The sequence below is a fragment of the Musca autumnalis genome, unplaced genomic scaffold (genome assembly GCF_047663935.1).
Source record: "Musca autumnalis isolate F117 unplaced genomic scaffold, ASM4766393v1 scaffold_5, whole genome shotgun sequence".
In the NCBI taxonomy this organism is placed as follows: domain Eukaryota; kingdom Metazoa; phylum Arthropoda; class Insecta; order Diptera; family Muscidae; genus Musca; species Musca autumnalis.
Genome location: NW_027412088.1, coordinates 127,300,426 through 127,315,632, shown reverse-complemented (window position 1 = coordinate 127,315,632; position 15,207 = coordinate 127,300,426). Strand labels below are relative to the sequence as shown.

Sequence of the window (15,207 nt, the reverse complement as noted above, 5' to 3'; positions counted from 1 at the left end):
CATTTTTGATTCAGTAATACATTTTTTGCAGCCCGTGTCGCAGCGCGGATTTCCTTATTAATTTCCCAATATTTTTCGTAATCTACGTTTTTATACTTGCTTCGTTTTTCTCGAAGTTTTATGATTTCATCTGTCATCCATTCCTCTTGATTTTTTTTTTTTTGTATTGTTTCCTATGGAGTTGTTTGCTACATTGCAAATTGTCTCGACGTTATGCCATACATTATCCATATCGTTCACATCAATATCTTCAAGTTTATGGTTAAGGAGGTGCTTGATTTCATTTTTTGTTGTTGGATTGTTGAGTTTCTCTGTGTTCAATTTACGGGATGTTTTCTTTTTTCGGATTACTGCCAATTTTATTCGCATATTCATCATCAGTAGGTTGTGATCTGAGGGTACGTCCGCTCCTGGATAGGTTGAGCATTTTGTCGCAGAGGATCTAAAACGTCTATTGATGATTATAAAATCGTTTTGGTTCCGTACTATGTTTCCTCTATTATCTTGTGGCGATTTCCATGTGTAAAGCCTTCGGGGATGTAATCGAAAAAGTGTGTTGGTAACACTGTGTGTAATTTTTTGAGTCATGTTTTATTAACCATATTCTGACACCACAGTGTGATAGAACACCAAAAATGAGAAGACACGTGTCTCGCCGTTTTTCCCTATCTCATCAATTTTCGCGGTTATAGGCCTCCAAAGGTTTGAGGCTTTGATGTAAAAAGGGTCATTTAGTCAGGACTATATCTTCCAAACCGTTAGGAAATTTGAATTTATCTCAGAGGCAAAGTTGTAGCTCTTGTCTTAAGGAACAAAAATTGTGAACACATATAACCCATCAAACCTCATCTGCAAGGCCAAAATCGCCATGGTCATATTTCTTTTAAAAATTTTCTCAAGTTTTGTTATACAGCTTTCAAACCGATCAAATTTGAAGCAAGCATCCAACTACAAAAATGTACCTTAGATCTCAATAAACATCTTTCTAGAATATACGAACTCTGTAGAAACGGATCTTAATGGTCAAAATAGCAAAACAATTGGGATTTTTATCCTCTTTTCTAGGATTCTGCTCCATAGATATTAAGCCGTTCAAAATTCAAGAAAACAATCAACCACAATAGTGTACCAAAGGCTTCTATAAACAACTTTCTGGAATATGCGAAATGTCTATGAACGGTTCTTAATTGTAAAAATAGCAAAAATCTTTTGAAAATATCCAATTTTTATACATTTTTCTCCGACTCTGGTCCAAAGATACGCAACCGCCCAAAAATTAGGGATACAGTCAACTACAAAAATGTACCTTAGATTTCAACAAACAAGTTTCTAGAACAAATGAAGATTCTAGGAACGATTCTTCACGCTCAAAATTCGACTATTTTAGATCATTCTTTCCTGTTCAGGTCCGTAAATAACAAACCTTTCAAATTTCCTTGAGTTTTTAACAGTTTGTTATTTCCAAACCTGAGCAGGGGGAAGGTTAAAAAAAGTTAATTGTTCGTGAATTTCAGCCCTAAGAATCATTCCTAGAATCTTTATATGTTCTAAAAAGTTGTATATTGAAATCTTAGGTACATTTTTGGGGTTGACTGTATCTTTGGACCAGAGTCGGAGAAAAAAGTATAAAAATTGGATATTTTCAAAAGATTTTTGATATTTTTACCATTAAGAAGCGTTCATAGACATTTCGCATATTCCAGAAAGTTATTTACTGAAGCCTTTGCTACACTATTGTGTTTGATTGTTTTCCTGAATTTTGAACGGTTTAATATCTATGGAGCAGAATCGTAGAAAAGAGGATAAAAATCCCAATTGTTTTGCTATTTTGACCATTAAGATCCGTTTCTACAGAGTTCGTATATTCTAGAAATATGTTTATTGAGATCTAAGGTACATTTTTGTAGTTGGTTGCTTGCTTCAAATTTGATCGGTTTGAAAGCTGTATAACAAAACTTGAGAAAATTTTTAAAAGAAATTTGACCATGGCGATTTTGACCTTGCAGATGAGGTTTGATGGGTTATATGTGTTCACAATTTTTGTTCCTTAAGACAAGAGCTACAACTTTGCCTCTGAGATAAATTCAAATTTCCTAACGGTTTGGAAGATATAGTCCTGACTAAATGACCCTTTTTACATCAAAGCCTCAAACCTTTGGAGGCCTATAACCGCGAAAATTGATGAGATAGGGAAAAACGGCGAGACACGTGTCTTCTCATTTTTGGTATTCTATCACACTGTGGTGTCAGAATATGGTTAATAATTTTCGTGTTGCACAGTGTAATAGTCAGATTATTTTCTTGACAGAACTCTATTAGCCTACAGTGGCTCCAAGCGAAAGTCGTACACCTAATGAAAATTTTTTAATTGACTTATATCTCCGACACAAAAAGGGATATGAAGAAAGTATTACGCCGCTTTATAGCGCATTTAGTCGACAATTTAAAAACACGATATAACAAAATAATCTACCCGTTTACATTGTTATAAAATTAAAATATCTAAAATACTAAGAATTTTAGCACCAAGCGAAAATCGTACAGAAATTATAAAGACTAAATATTTATTAATATGAATAATCCCTCCGCATATTTCTGGTTTCAGGTGATTTCTGCAATCAGTTTAGAATATTTTTGACCAGTTTTGTACAGCTGTATGTTAAAATATGACGCCGCTTGTTTTGAAAATCTGTCCTATAAAGATGTCTGGAAGTATAAGTCGTCTGAGACATTTTCCATTTATAGAACCACTACAGACGATTTATTTTTCAAGCTTGGACTACAGTCCAGCCAACGCATGTTATTTAAACAATTATTTAATACCAGTGGTCGCAAATAATAAGCTTTTATGCTTGAAGTTAGTTTTTTGGCAGAAAGAACAACGCTTACCTTGACCAATACATTATTCGCCAGGTAGTAAGAACTCATTTTAATTATAAAATCCCATAGTTCGATTCCCAATAACTTCAAAAAAATTATAAAACAAAGATTCAAATCTGAAAGATAAGCCTCACACACTCACAGATACACTGATGCGTTATGTTCTATTATTCGTGTATTAGACATGAAGCAATTTGTGGTATTTTTCACAATGTAATGTCAGGTTTCGCACATAACTTGTTACATCTATGAAAATTACACTCTTTTATGAAAATTTATGCATTAATCGCTATTGTTTTGATTTTCTAAACATCGCTCTTGGATAAATTTATGTATAGGTTTTTTACGCCTTTTTTATCACCAATTGACAAGATATTTATGTTGTAAAAATTTGACTGCACATTGGAAAAATAAGCTTCCAAATATTTTTCTCAATCGATGAGAGTCTCGGGAAACTAAAAATTATCTCATTTTGCAATTCGTGTATTAAACTATCCACAAAAATATATTATTTATTCAATGTTTGAGTTATTTTAAATATTTCATATGTGTTTTTTTCTTATTAGTAGATATCAAAGTATTGAATAGTTTTGCAGTTTTAATTTTCGACATCTGCTGAATCGAAAAAAATTGTTTTTGTAAAGTTGAATAAATCATTTTCTCTTAAAAATATTTTTTAATTAATTTTTACGCTTCTTTCCCATTTAATCTGATATAAGTTTCCAGAATTGACCCTCTCAACTGTAAAGAAGCACTGATGTTACACTAAATCGATCGTAGGATTTAACAAAAAACAGGAACATGTACTAGAATTAATTATATTAACAAATACTTTGTCTTCATAATTGCTGTACGACTTTCGCTTTGTGCTAAAATTCTTAGTATTTTAGATATTTTAATTTTATAACAATATAAACGGGTTGATTATTTTATTATATCGTGTTTCTAAATTGTCGACTAAGTGCACCATAAAGCTGCGTAAATACTTTCTTCATATCCCTTTTTGTGCCGGAGATATAAGTCAATTAAAAAAATTTCATTAGGTGTACGACTTTCGCTTGGAGCCACTGTATCTCCTCTATCATTTCTTTCACCCAAGCCATATTTTCCTGTTATACCATATACCTTCTCGCTTCCAATTTTGGCATTAAAGTCACCTTGAATAATCGTTATTTTATGTGATTTCGTCATTTTTATCAGTTCGTTGATGTCATTGTAGAAGTTTTCAACATCATCGGTATTTCCATCACATGCGGGGGCATAAACTTGAATTATGTTTAAATTTAATGGTTTTCCTGTGATTTTTATCATCATTATTCTATCTGACATCGCTATCGAGCCAGCTACACTATTAGCTATGTCTTTTCTGACTACAATAGCTACACCTTTCCTGTGTATTCCATCCATATTTCCTGAGTGATACACCATAGCATTTTGGGATTTAAACTCTCCTCTATCTGTCCACCATGTTTCACTGACACCAAGTATATCAATTTGGAGCTTATTCATTTCATTAATGGTATTGTTCAATTTTCCAACTTCGTACAAACTTCTGACATTCCACGTTCCAATTTTCAGCTTCTTGTTGTTTTTACCGGGCCGTGTATTTTGGTTTTCGTTTTGCATATTGTATGATTTTCAAGGAAAATAATTACTTCAGTGGTTTCCCGTTGCCTTCTGAAGGGTTTAAAGTTGTCCTATATTATAAGCCGCTCCTCTGGAGTTCAGACGCTGTTTGAAGCCGCCCAATGTGGGAACAGACGCTGCTCAATGGTTTGTTACGAAGTTTTCTCTTCGTGCTGTTTGGTCCTCAATATAACACTGAAATGGCTGAAATTTGGTATTGAGTCTTCGTTGAGAGGATAAAAGTTTCCACCTGAAATTTTTTGATTTAGGCCAACGCCTTCATATAGCCCCCACAGAACGGTTCCTCCCGATGTTCGGCATTTTGAAGATTTTGTCCTCAATATCCCACCGAAACTACTGAAATTTGGTAGTTAATCTTCGTTGGGGGTGCAAAACTTTCCACCCGAAATTTTTCGGTATAGGCCCACGTCTTCATATAGCTCACATAAAACGGCACCTCCCAATTTCCGGTATTTTAAAGGTTGTGGCCTCAATATCCCCCTGAAATGGCTGAATTTTGGTATTTAGTCTTCGTTGGGGTGTACACATCCGCCTGAAATTTGTCGGTATAGGTACATGTCTTCATTTAGCCCCAATAGAACGGTACCACCCAATTTTCGATATTTTGAAGGTTTTAGCCTCAATATCCCACCGAAACGGTGGTATTTAGTTTTCATTGGGGATGTAAAACTTTCCACCACAAATTTGACGGTATAGGGGTTTATATAGCCCACATAGAATGGCACTCACGGATTTTCGATATTGTGAAAGTTTTGGTTTAACATTATAAAAGGTACCAAACATTCCTTGCAAACACTAAGAAAGCATTCTTTTTTTTTTTTTTTTTTTGTTTTTCTTTTTTGTATTCCCAGAAGATAGAAAACTTACTCGCAAAAAAACTATCCATATACATATGTAGGTTTTAGTCTAACCCCCATGGTATGATATTGCCCAATTTTATTTATTTCGAGGGGTTTTTGTCAAATTTTCGAACCGAGATTGCTGTAATTTTGTATTGTATTTTGTCAGAGAATAGAAAGAACAACGATGAGCTCCTTTCAAGAGTACTGCAACATTTTCCTTAGTTGTTACTAATTGCTCATATTTTCTTCAATACAATTGTGGTGGAGGGTATAAGAAGTTAGGCCCGACCGAACTTAACTCCGTTCTTACTTGTTTAATACTAAATAATAAATGAAGCTTGGTAATAAAACTTCCCTATTTCCTGCAACCTTTAAAGTAACGGTACATTTGTAATAGCTTTTTCTGAGTGTATAGTAGTTATGTTGTCACAAGCACTTGGAAATATTCTTGAAATATGCAGAAAAATTGCCTACATATCGCTGAGGGGTAGGCACATAACGTTGTATGTACATTACACTAAAGCTTATGTATGTATTGCACTAATTATGTGTCGAATCGAAGTACAAGTGGCTTTTCTTTTAATTTTGCTTGAACCATGATGAAGTTATAAGGTGGCGTAAAACGGAGAGCTGATTGGTTTCAATGTGTCAAAATTTTTGTTATTGTGAATAAATTGTATGAAAACGTAAACAAACATTTTGACATATTGAAGAATTTTCGGCCAAAATATAGTTGTTGTTGTGCTACTTACGTGACCTGTTAAATAGATCTTGGCTTGAACAAGTAAAATATAAATGAGCAATTATCATTTGGAAACATCATTTTTTTCATATACATTCCTAATTTACATTTTCCTTTCGGATTATCAAAATAATTTTTAGTTTACGTTCATAAAAATCAGTGTTTTATTTTAATATCCATTTGCTCGGCCACATATACTTTTTTTAGAGAATATTACTATAAATAATATTTATTCAATTTCACCGATATTCACAAGAATAATACGTAGTATATTGCTTACCATATTTTATATTAGAATGGCTTGTATAGCCTTTTCTTATTTTTGCTTACAACCGAACACTAGACATTACAAACAATTTCAGTTCATACCGCACGATACTTAATTCATGACTGGTTCATATGAGATTTTAAATATGAGTATAACTGAAATTTGCTTGCTTTTGCGTTTTCATAACAAAGAGTGTATGAGAGTAAAATATATAAGTTTCTAGCTTCGCCATACTCTTAGAGAAGCAGAAAATGTGTAGGGTACGTTCTCTTAATTGGTGCGATAAATAGGCGGGTCTAAAACTTGTTTTAAGCACCAATTAGATTTGATAGCAAATCCTCCCTACGTCACACACATACACGTATATAAAAGCTATATTGAAATAATAAAGAGAGTGAGTTATTTGTCGTTGAGTTCCCCAATTACCATTTTAGGGTCGCTGTGTACTGATCTTTATATGCATGTATCGTATGTGCATGTTGGTTGGCATTTAATATTCAGTGGGGTATAAACCAATTTAAAACAATTATGTAAACCTTTAAAAATTAAAAACATATACAGGCCAATAAATATATTTGAAACAAAATTTCACGTTTTAGAAAATTGGATCTAAAATATTTTTTTAAAGTAAAATTGCAATTATTTATGAATGATTGCTTCAAAAATAAAAAAATTAAAAGTTTTAACACGATATAATAGAAAAACTATGAATAAATATAAAATACATACAACGTATGGATTAGGCCCTTATCAGAATGCTGAATGCTGACTTGTCGAAGTTATAACGAGCGGTATCATTGGAAAGATTTGGAAAGCTCACCAGATGATGATTAATATAGATAATTATATATGAGGCGCTCAGCGCCAAAACGGCCTAACCTACATGTCAAAAAAAAAATAAAACTGACTATAAGGATCTAACCGGAATCTTTTGAAATAAATACTAAAACAACTCCCTATTGCAATATATAACACTAGGTTATACTACCTCCTAAAACAAAGCAATATGAATTTTTTTGTAGTATTTAAAGGATGTGGTTTGAACTTCATAGTCACTTTGATTTTTTAACATGTGGGTTAGGCCGTTTTGGCGCTGAGCGCCTCATATAAACATTTCCCGCAAAAAAAACGGATGGTCAATGGCTATTTTTGATTGTATCCTTGTTTTTTTTATCAATAAATAAAGTTTTTTTGGCATATATATCATTTGGGATATCCTTGCATTCTTGCGAAAACTGTTTCTCTAAGGTGATTTGAATTCAAATTCGTTCGAATTACTGCCAAACTCATTTTATTGTAGACAATTTTTGTTTGACCGAAAACAAAAATGAATAAAATATTTTTCAAAAAACTGAAGTTTGGTTATAGTTCGAAGTAATTTGAATTCGAATCGTCGTCTTAGTGAAGCAGGCCATAACTTTTTGAAACATTTTCTTTTTGGTACCGCCTGTTCCTTTTTTGCTAAAACGTGCAATTGTATTGACCGCCACTGTATTAAATTGTCAATCATATACCGACGGAAGATATTGTTGTTATATTTTTGCGATATGATATATTATTTTTAAGCCAATAATTAATTAAATAAATTGGTTTAAAAGTAACATACAACTAGTTTAAAAATAACCACAATTGGTTATTTTTGATTATTTGCCATTATGCAAACTAACTATTTTAACATGAGGATGAGCAAGGCAGGGGGCAATTTTCCATCCCTGCATTGCTTTTCAACCAATTATAAACTTTTTTTTGACAGTTTATAGTCAATCCAGGCATATTGTTTTTGACTTAAAGAGAGTGAACAATCATAAATTATCATTATCAATGGCAACTTTTTGGATATGTACCTATCTCATTTTTGTTAAAAGATTTACTTTTGGGAAAGGTGCTTTGGATTTTCCCACAAATCCTCATCAGTTTTCTGGGGCATGTTTTTCTAAGACTATTTAAATTCAAATTCGTTCAACTTACTACTACAACGGCTACTACTAACAATTTGGAAACGGCGTCACAAGTTTCTTTTACCCAAAATCCATTAGCACTGCGAAATTTTTGTCGCACAGTGGTTCAGAACAGAAATTCTGTAACTTTTGAAAGGAAAGAGAGATATTTTCATCAGTTTTTCATAATGTTGGCCTAGTACGAGTAGTTGTCAGAATTAAGCTTTTGAGTATTTTAACTATTTTTCATTTTTGTTTTTTATAACTTTAATATATACACGCAGAGAAAAAATATTTTTCGCTTTTGTTGGAACAAAAATATATGTTTTGGTTCCAAAAATGTATTTGTTTTGTTCAAACATTGTAATCCAAATTCAAAAATACCATCTTTTATTCCAAACATAGAAAACAAAAACAACTTTCGAATTTCCGCAATATTGTTAAAATCGTTAACAATACCGATTGTAGGAACTATCATAATCTAATTTTGTTTACAAAAAGCCCAGAAATTTTTGATTTGAGTGCATATACTTCTCATATACACTTTTTGCATAACTTGGATATAAATGTCGCGTATAATATTGCAATCATTGATGAACACAATACATGGTTTGCTGCATTGGCTGACAACAAAGACAAACAAAAAGCCACAAGAACCCACCACAACATAAGGAATAATTAAACACCATAACAAACATGAAAAGGAAAGAAGAATGAAACAAAACAGAAACAAATAAAAACAAGAGTCTCACATACACACAAAAACAAAGGTAAAGGCAGCATGTCATACAAACACACCACAACTCACCAAAATTGTTTTTTCAACACGGCATCGAATAGCGAGAGAAGAGAAACAAATTTTCGAAGAAAAGAGAGAAATATTGTTCAGTTGACACAAACTATTTTTGGATTTACAATACTACATGAGGAATCCAACAATATGTTAACAATACATATTTTGCTCTTGGAATATTGTTGGATCAAACATATTTTTTTCTCTGCGTGTAGAAAGTTACTAGGGGACCCGGCGAACTTCGTCTCGCGGTCTGTTAGAATTATTACTGAAGTCGATGGCTTTGTTGTCGAGTTCAATTGCAAATATTTCTTTGTTTTGAACTATTTAGGACGATCTTTGACGCAGATGCCCATTAGACAATCGTACTTTCTATAATTGTCAGTTTATCGAAGAAAGAGGCTACTGAGAGGCAAAGTGTTTCTATTTTCCTCGAATCTCTGTCCCATAAACTGACAATTGGGCAACTGTAAATCGGGACTAAAATATATTTATTAAGCAAATAACATATTTTGCGACGCACATTTGAAACAAAGCAGTATCGTAACGCCCCCATTCGTTTCATAATCAATGGTTTTCTTCTTATCAGTACCTCCTACTGGCTGGAGTGTCTGGCTGGTGTGCACGATAACTCTCGAACGGATCAACCGAACCGAATTTTGAACTTCGAAAAACCTTGCCCAAACTTTCGAATTCCTTCGGGTACCTCCATTCCATTCCTTCGGGTACCTCCCCCACAAAAGGGCGCAATCGATTTGGTCCAAACTTTGCAAATCGGATTACTCCTTCCGTATATAGATCGGGTTTGAATATGGACCATATCAATCTACTCCTTCGTGTACCTACCACACACCATAAATGAAGTTTAGGAGCTTCTCTCAGATAGTTTTGATATTTTTTTCAGCAGTCCATACTCCCTGAGATACTGGCCTAAAAACTCCAAGAAACCCTGACGGCATCATCTAAACTGCCAAATCCTGAAGATAACTCTCGCAGGGAGTTTCTGATTGGTCCAAACTTTGCATATCGTATTATTTCACCCAGTCCAGTCCTTCGGGTACCTCCCACACAAAATTTGGGAAAAGTGGACTTTGAGGACTCGTCTCGGATCTATTTGATTTTTTTTTTTTGCAGAAGCTTGTTTTCACCATTCCTATTACAACGGTACAATTATTTTCCGGAGTAAGTCCATGACACCCTGCCGGTACATGCTTAAACTGCTAGTATGAAGGATAACTCTCAAATTTTTCAAAAATTTTTTCCAAACTTGGTTTAAACTCGCTGTTTAAAATATGTGTTTGCTTATTTCTTGTTTTTGGTCAAAGGCTGAGGATACAGCTGACTGATACTTTCTTACTTGTTTCTTTCCAATTTGAATATCATACTTTTTCGATATACATACATACGTATGTATTTGACCATTAGCAATTGCGTTCCAGCTGTGCGGGAACTAAACTGATTTTCAGTGGGGGTATCAATATATACCTGGTACTGCTCAAATTTTATACGACATAAATCGGAAGTTCATCTTTCGAAGATGTTTTTACTTACGGTTCAAAAGTATACATATGTATGGTATTATGGGGCGGCTGTGCCACCGCAGATTTTCTTGAAAACTACAAATGCTACAAAAATACCGTTAAAAGGAAAATTGTGAGTTTAGCGATGATCTATCATATCCCAAAAGCTGGCATTTGTATCAAATATATGATTGAGGATGCAAGCAGTATTGTGTTTTTCAGGGTATTGCGAAAAAAGTTCATGGTAGGTATATTTTGTTACATCTGGTTTGCCTTTGGTGATATCCAAAATACATTTTATACCGTTAAAAGACAATTCCTACAGAATTGAAATCCAATTAATTTGTATAAAAAAATAATTATAAATGCCAAGATTATTCATATTATGAAACAGGTTGGGGCGCCTATGCCAGGATGGGGTGGGGTGGGTTAATGTGAGAAATTTGTCGTATTGACGTAATATTATATCTTTTGTATCGAAATTCAACATACCAACTTCAATTGAATTCTAGGATCTGTTTCTTGTCTTCAATTTTAGTATAATTTTTGATTTTTCAATAGATAAAACGTCCCTTTATTGTAAAATTTTGATATTTAAGGAAGAAGTATGGTAAATGAATATTTAGAGTCCCTTGGCGTAGGTATCCACGTCGGTGACAAAGCTGCCCCTTGGGTGAGGTGGGGCGGATTGGCCAATTTTTAGACATTTTGTAAATTCTCAAAAATTATATTTTAAAAACAAAATTATAAACATTTATATATCAAAACTTATAGCCAAGATATGCTTATATTTTTTCCAAAAATAATATTTGAAAAAAAATTTAACAGTGTTGAAATTGGAACATTTTGAACAAAAACGTGGCACACCCTCCCCATTATACCATATATGCCACAACCTCATTTCCAATTAAATTACCTCTGAGCTCTAGATTTTTCTAATAACCCACCAATTTTGTGGATTTTGTACTTTTTTCCCCAAAACTGTGGAAACCATTTCCAGCGTTTTCATTTTCATCTTTTTAATCGGAATCTGACCGAAGCCACTAAAAATCTTTACAAACTCTAAACTAAACTCCCTCTTTTTAACAAAGTTTTCCCTGTTAATTTTCTAAAAAGACGCTTAAAAATAAATGAAAATCGATTTGATTGTTAATAAAAAATGTCTATACAACTTTTAAAAATTGACAAAACAGAGTAGTACAATGGACCCTGACAGTTGGTGCATATACAATTTCACCAAAACCTGTAAAAAAAAGTGTCACGGTATACTCCTAACACGAAGCTACATAAAAATGTGTCAAACATTTTTTTGCAAAATTTTCGCAGATTTTCGCGATTTTTTTAGGTTTTATCCTTTTCTGCCATGAGACCATTCCGAATTGGTGCGAATTGTCAAAATCTGTTCAGCCGTTCTTGAGTTGTAAGCGTAGTAACTAACATCATCCTTTTTTATATATATAGATAAAAAACAAAAATGAAAAAGTGGTCAAATCTCAAAAAATAAACTAAAAAATACAAAATGCTAAAATAATTAAAAAATGAGTTCTTAGTTGAATCGTGCTGCCAGCATGCAAATATTTTGTTCTGGTGTTTTTTTGTGAAAGCCGAAAAGTGAGCATCATTCTCATTAACATGACAATACTCGATGCTTAAAGAGTTCAGGTTTTCACTAGAAAAATCATCATTTCAAAAACTGAAAAGCCAATTGATAATGATATTGGTAGCGATCAGTAAATTTTGCAAGCTGTCATTTTGTGCGTTTTGTAAACATTACTCTCTATAAAGAAAGTAATGATGAAGTTAAGCCAATGGGGGAATACTCCAGTCTTAAGCCATTAGAAAAGATAATAAAAACACTGTGCTACAGTGAAAATTTGCAGGGGTTCTGATGCATAAATTCGGTATTGTGGGAGTCCATGGAAGACGAAAATACCTTTGGTTTCTTTGGGTCACTTCGGTTTTTATACCCTATACCACAATGTGGAAAAGGGTATAATAAGTTTGTTTTCCCAAAAATTCATGTAACGCCGCGAAATATTCGTCGTAGACCCCTCATGTGGTATACCAAACTTCATATCTCGACGAGATAAAGCGATTTAGCGATGTGTGTCCGTCCGTCCGTCCGTCCGTCCGTCTGTCCGTCCATTAAAAATTGTAATCAAGCTAGAGGCCGCAATTATGGACCGATTGTCACGAAATTTAGTATGGAGGTCGGGTTTGGACCAGAATAGAACTGATTAGTTTTTGGCGATGATCGTGAAATGTTAAAGGGATGAAATGGACCAAAAACAAAATTTTTGCTCGATTTTGTAGCCGCTCTGTAGGTCGCAATAATAGTCCGATCGGCGCGAAATTTTAAACGTAGTTTTGGTTTGAGATGAAGAAGTAGCGTGCAAGTCAACGGTATGATCGGATAATATTTAGCGGGTTAAATTGATCAAAACTTTTGTGTGAAAATTGGTAAAATTTCTAATGCACATCTTATAACAGCTAGCCCGGAAAGCTAGTGCACAGGGATAGTGGTATAGGGTATCACATGGTCGGCCCCGTCCGACTATAGTCTGTTCTTACTTGTTTGATTTTAAAACGGTAAATGTAGTGAAAAGCGGGGTTTCTTGGATTTTCAACTTAAAACGGACATAACTTCTTTTTTCCACAAATGGACTTTTACAGCTTATTTTCTATTTAAAAGGTGAAAAACCTGTCTTTCGAACATAATTTTTAAAAATCGGGTAAGAAATGGTTATGTTATAATGATTTAAGTGTGACAAAAATTCATTAAAAAACAGGAAAGTGCTTTTCCTCGTGCTCTATGCTGCGTAAAAGACACCAAACTGCGTAGTAATTTACTTTTATTAGTTAGTGTTCCTTTGTGAATGCAAGGGGTTTGATTAATGTAGGCTAAAAGACATATGTACGTAGATATAATAACAATAAAAATACTAAAAAAAGTAAATAAAAAAGAATAAATATTTTTTTTTCTTTTTTTAAATTCCTTTGTTTTGTTATTGTTGACCTGTTGTGGTGTTAATTCTAAAAATATATGCAAGCAATCTCTTTTGAATCTAAATCAAGTAACCGAAAAGTTCCTTCGCACAAGATGATAATTAGTTAGTCGTTATTAGTTTATAGAATTGTTATTTGCCTGCATTACATTTTGCAACCTGTTACCAGTGTAATTTATTTTTGTAAAACAACATGAGTCATATTTTTATCTAAATACAAGTCCCCATATTGTGACTGGGTACAATGCAAATAAGATAACAATGTAATTGTTATTTTATATTAGACAATTATCGCATTTTTACAGAAAAAGGGTCACTAAAAAGTCACGAATTGCTGAGAGAACATAAAACTCACTTCAAAATAGTCTATAACACTATTCATATATTAAACACATATGTATGTCGTTTCTATAAAATATTACATATTATTACATATAATATTGATTTTTTTAGGAAATTCGATCACCGCTATCATCCATTAATGACTCGGAAGATTCGTCAGACATTGAAGGAGTGGGTGTTGCTGTTGATGAAATTGCACCCAATACAGGAAAACAGAAGGCGGAAAGTTCTAGAGAGGTTTTAAATGATCATAAGATAATCTATAGTACTGAACAGAGGAGAAATGATGCTTCGAATGGCTTCTCCCGTTCAACCGATGAAGAAAAGAAGATCGGTACTACCTGCCAGACAAATGTTCATGACGTTAAAAGAGTGCCAACGATTTCCGGAGAGAACTTAACTTATCAACAGTCAGTACTTCCCAATGTCACACAGGAAGTTCTTATGCAGCTAATAGAAGCTGGCCACTTACAGGTACATACAGAAGAAGGTAAGACACCATAAGATGGAAGAAATGATCTACATAAAATTAACAAATATGATTCTTCCGAAAAGGACAGTTTTAATTTGGTTTCAAAATCATATACATAAAATGACAAAGTCTCGAATGAAACAATTCATAAAAACCAGTAGGCAAATGTTATAATCGGGACGTAAATAAACCTTTCACGGATCAAATATCTTCTATGAAAGAACTAAAGTTATTCCCCACCTAGGCTTATAATACCAGATACCTCAATTCTAACTGAATCAATATAATTAATAGTCGCAATTTCTAAATCCAAGGTATTTTTATATATCAGGAAAAATGTCTAAAATTGTCTTTTCCATTTCAAAAAAATCAAAAAAAATTTTTGATACTACATCAATGATTTTTGGTACATAGATTAAGAAAAAAATCCGCATTCCAAATCTGTTTTCGTTACTAACATTGATCGTTGCGCGCAAAAGATATGACCGTTTTAATTATGATAATTAGAAAAAATTCTAAAAAAATCGCGGCTTAATATAATTAGCTGTTATATCTTATTATCGTTAACTGAATTCGTAACGTTTGCGATGATGCAAAAAATAATCGCAAAGTCTCAATGGATTCACGAAAAATCAAATTTGTTAAATAATTTCACGTATTTACAAACATATTTTTGAAACAATAGCGCTCATACTTACGAAAAATATATAAAAAAATTATAACAGCATCCAGAAATTTTGAGGAATAAAATGAAACCTA

General features: G+C 33.2%; 1 protein-coding gene and 1 long non-coding RNA gene across 3 annotated transcripts in view; one reads left to right on the top strand and one right to left on the bottom strand.

The window, feature by feature from the left end:
• The window catches only part of LOC141405264 (uncharacterized), a 73,882-nt gene extending 67,344 nt beyond the window's left edge, over positions 1 to 6,538 (bottom strand). The window contains exon 1 of the long non-coding RNA XR_012413172.1: positions 6,392 to 6,538. This is a non-coding gene — a long non-coding RNA (uncharacterized lncRNA). The remainder of the gene's footprint in view (positions 1 to 6,391) is intronic.
• Positions 1 to 15,207, top strand: part of bs (serum response factor blistered) — a 225,296-nt gene that overhangs the window by 149,949 nt on the left and 60,140 nt on the right. The window contains exon 3 of one of the 2 annotated variants that reach the window (XM_073989375.1): positions 14,088 to 14,450. In XM_073989375.1, coding sequence (XP_073845476.1) covers positions 14,088 to 14,450 — 363 coding nt within the window. Of the gene's footprint in view, positions 1 to 14,087; positions 14,467 to 15,207 lie in introns of both variants that reach the window. The other variant, XM_073989374.1, reaches the window with a different exon arrangement.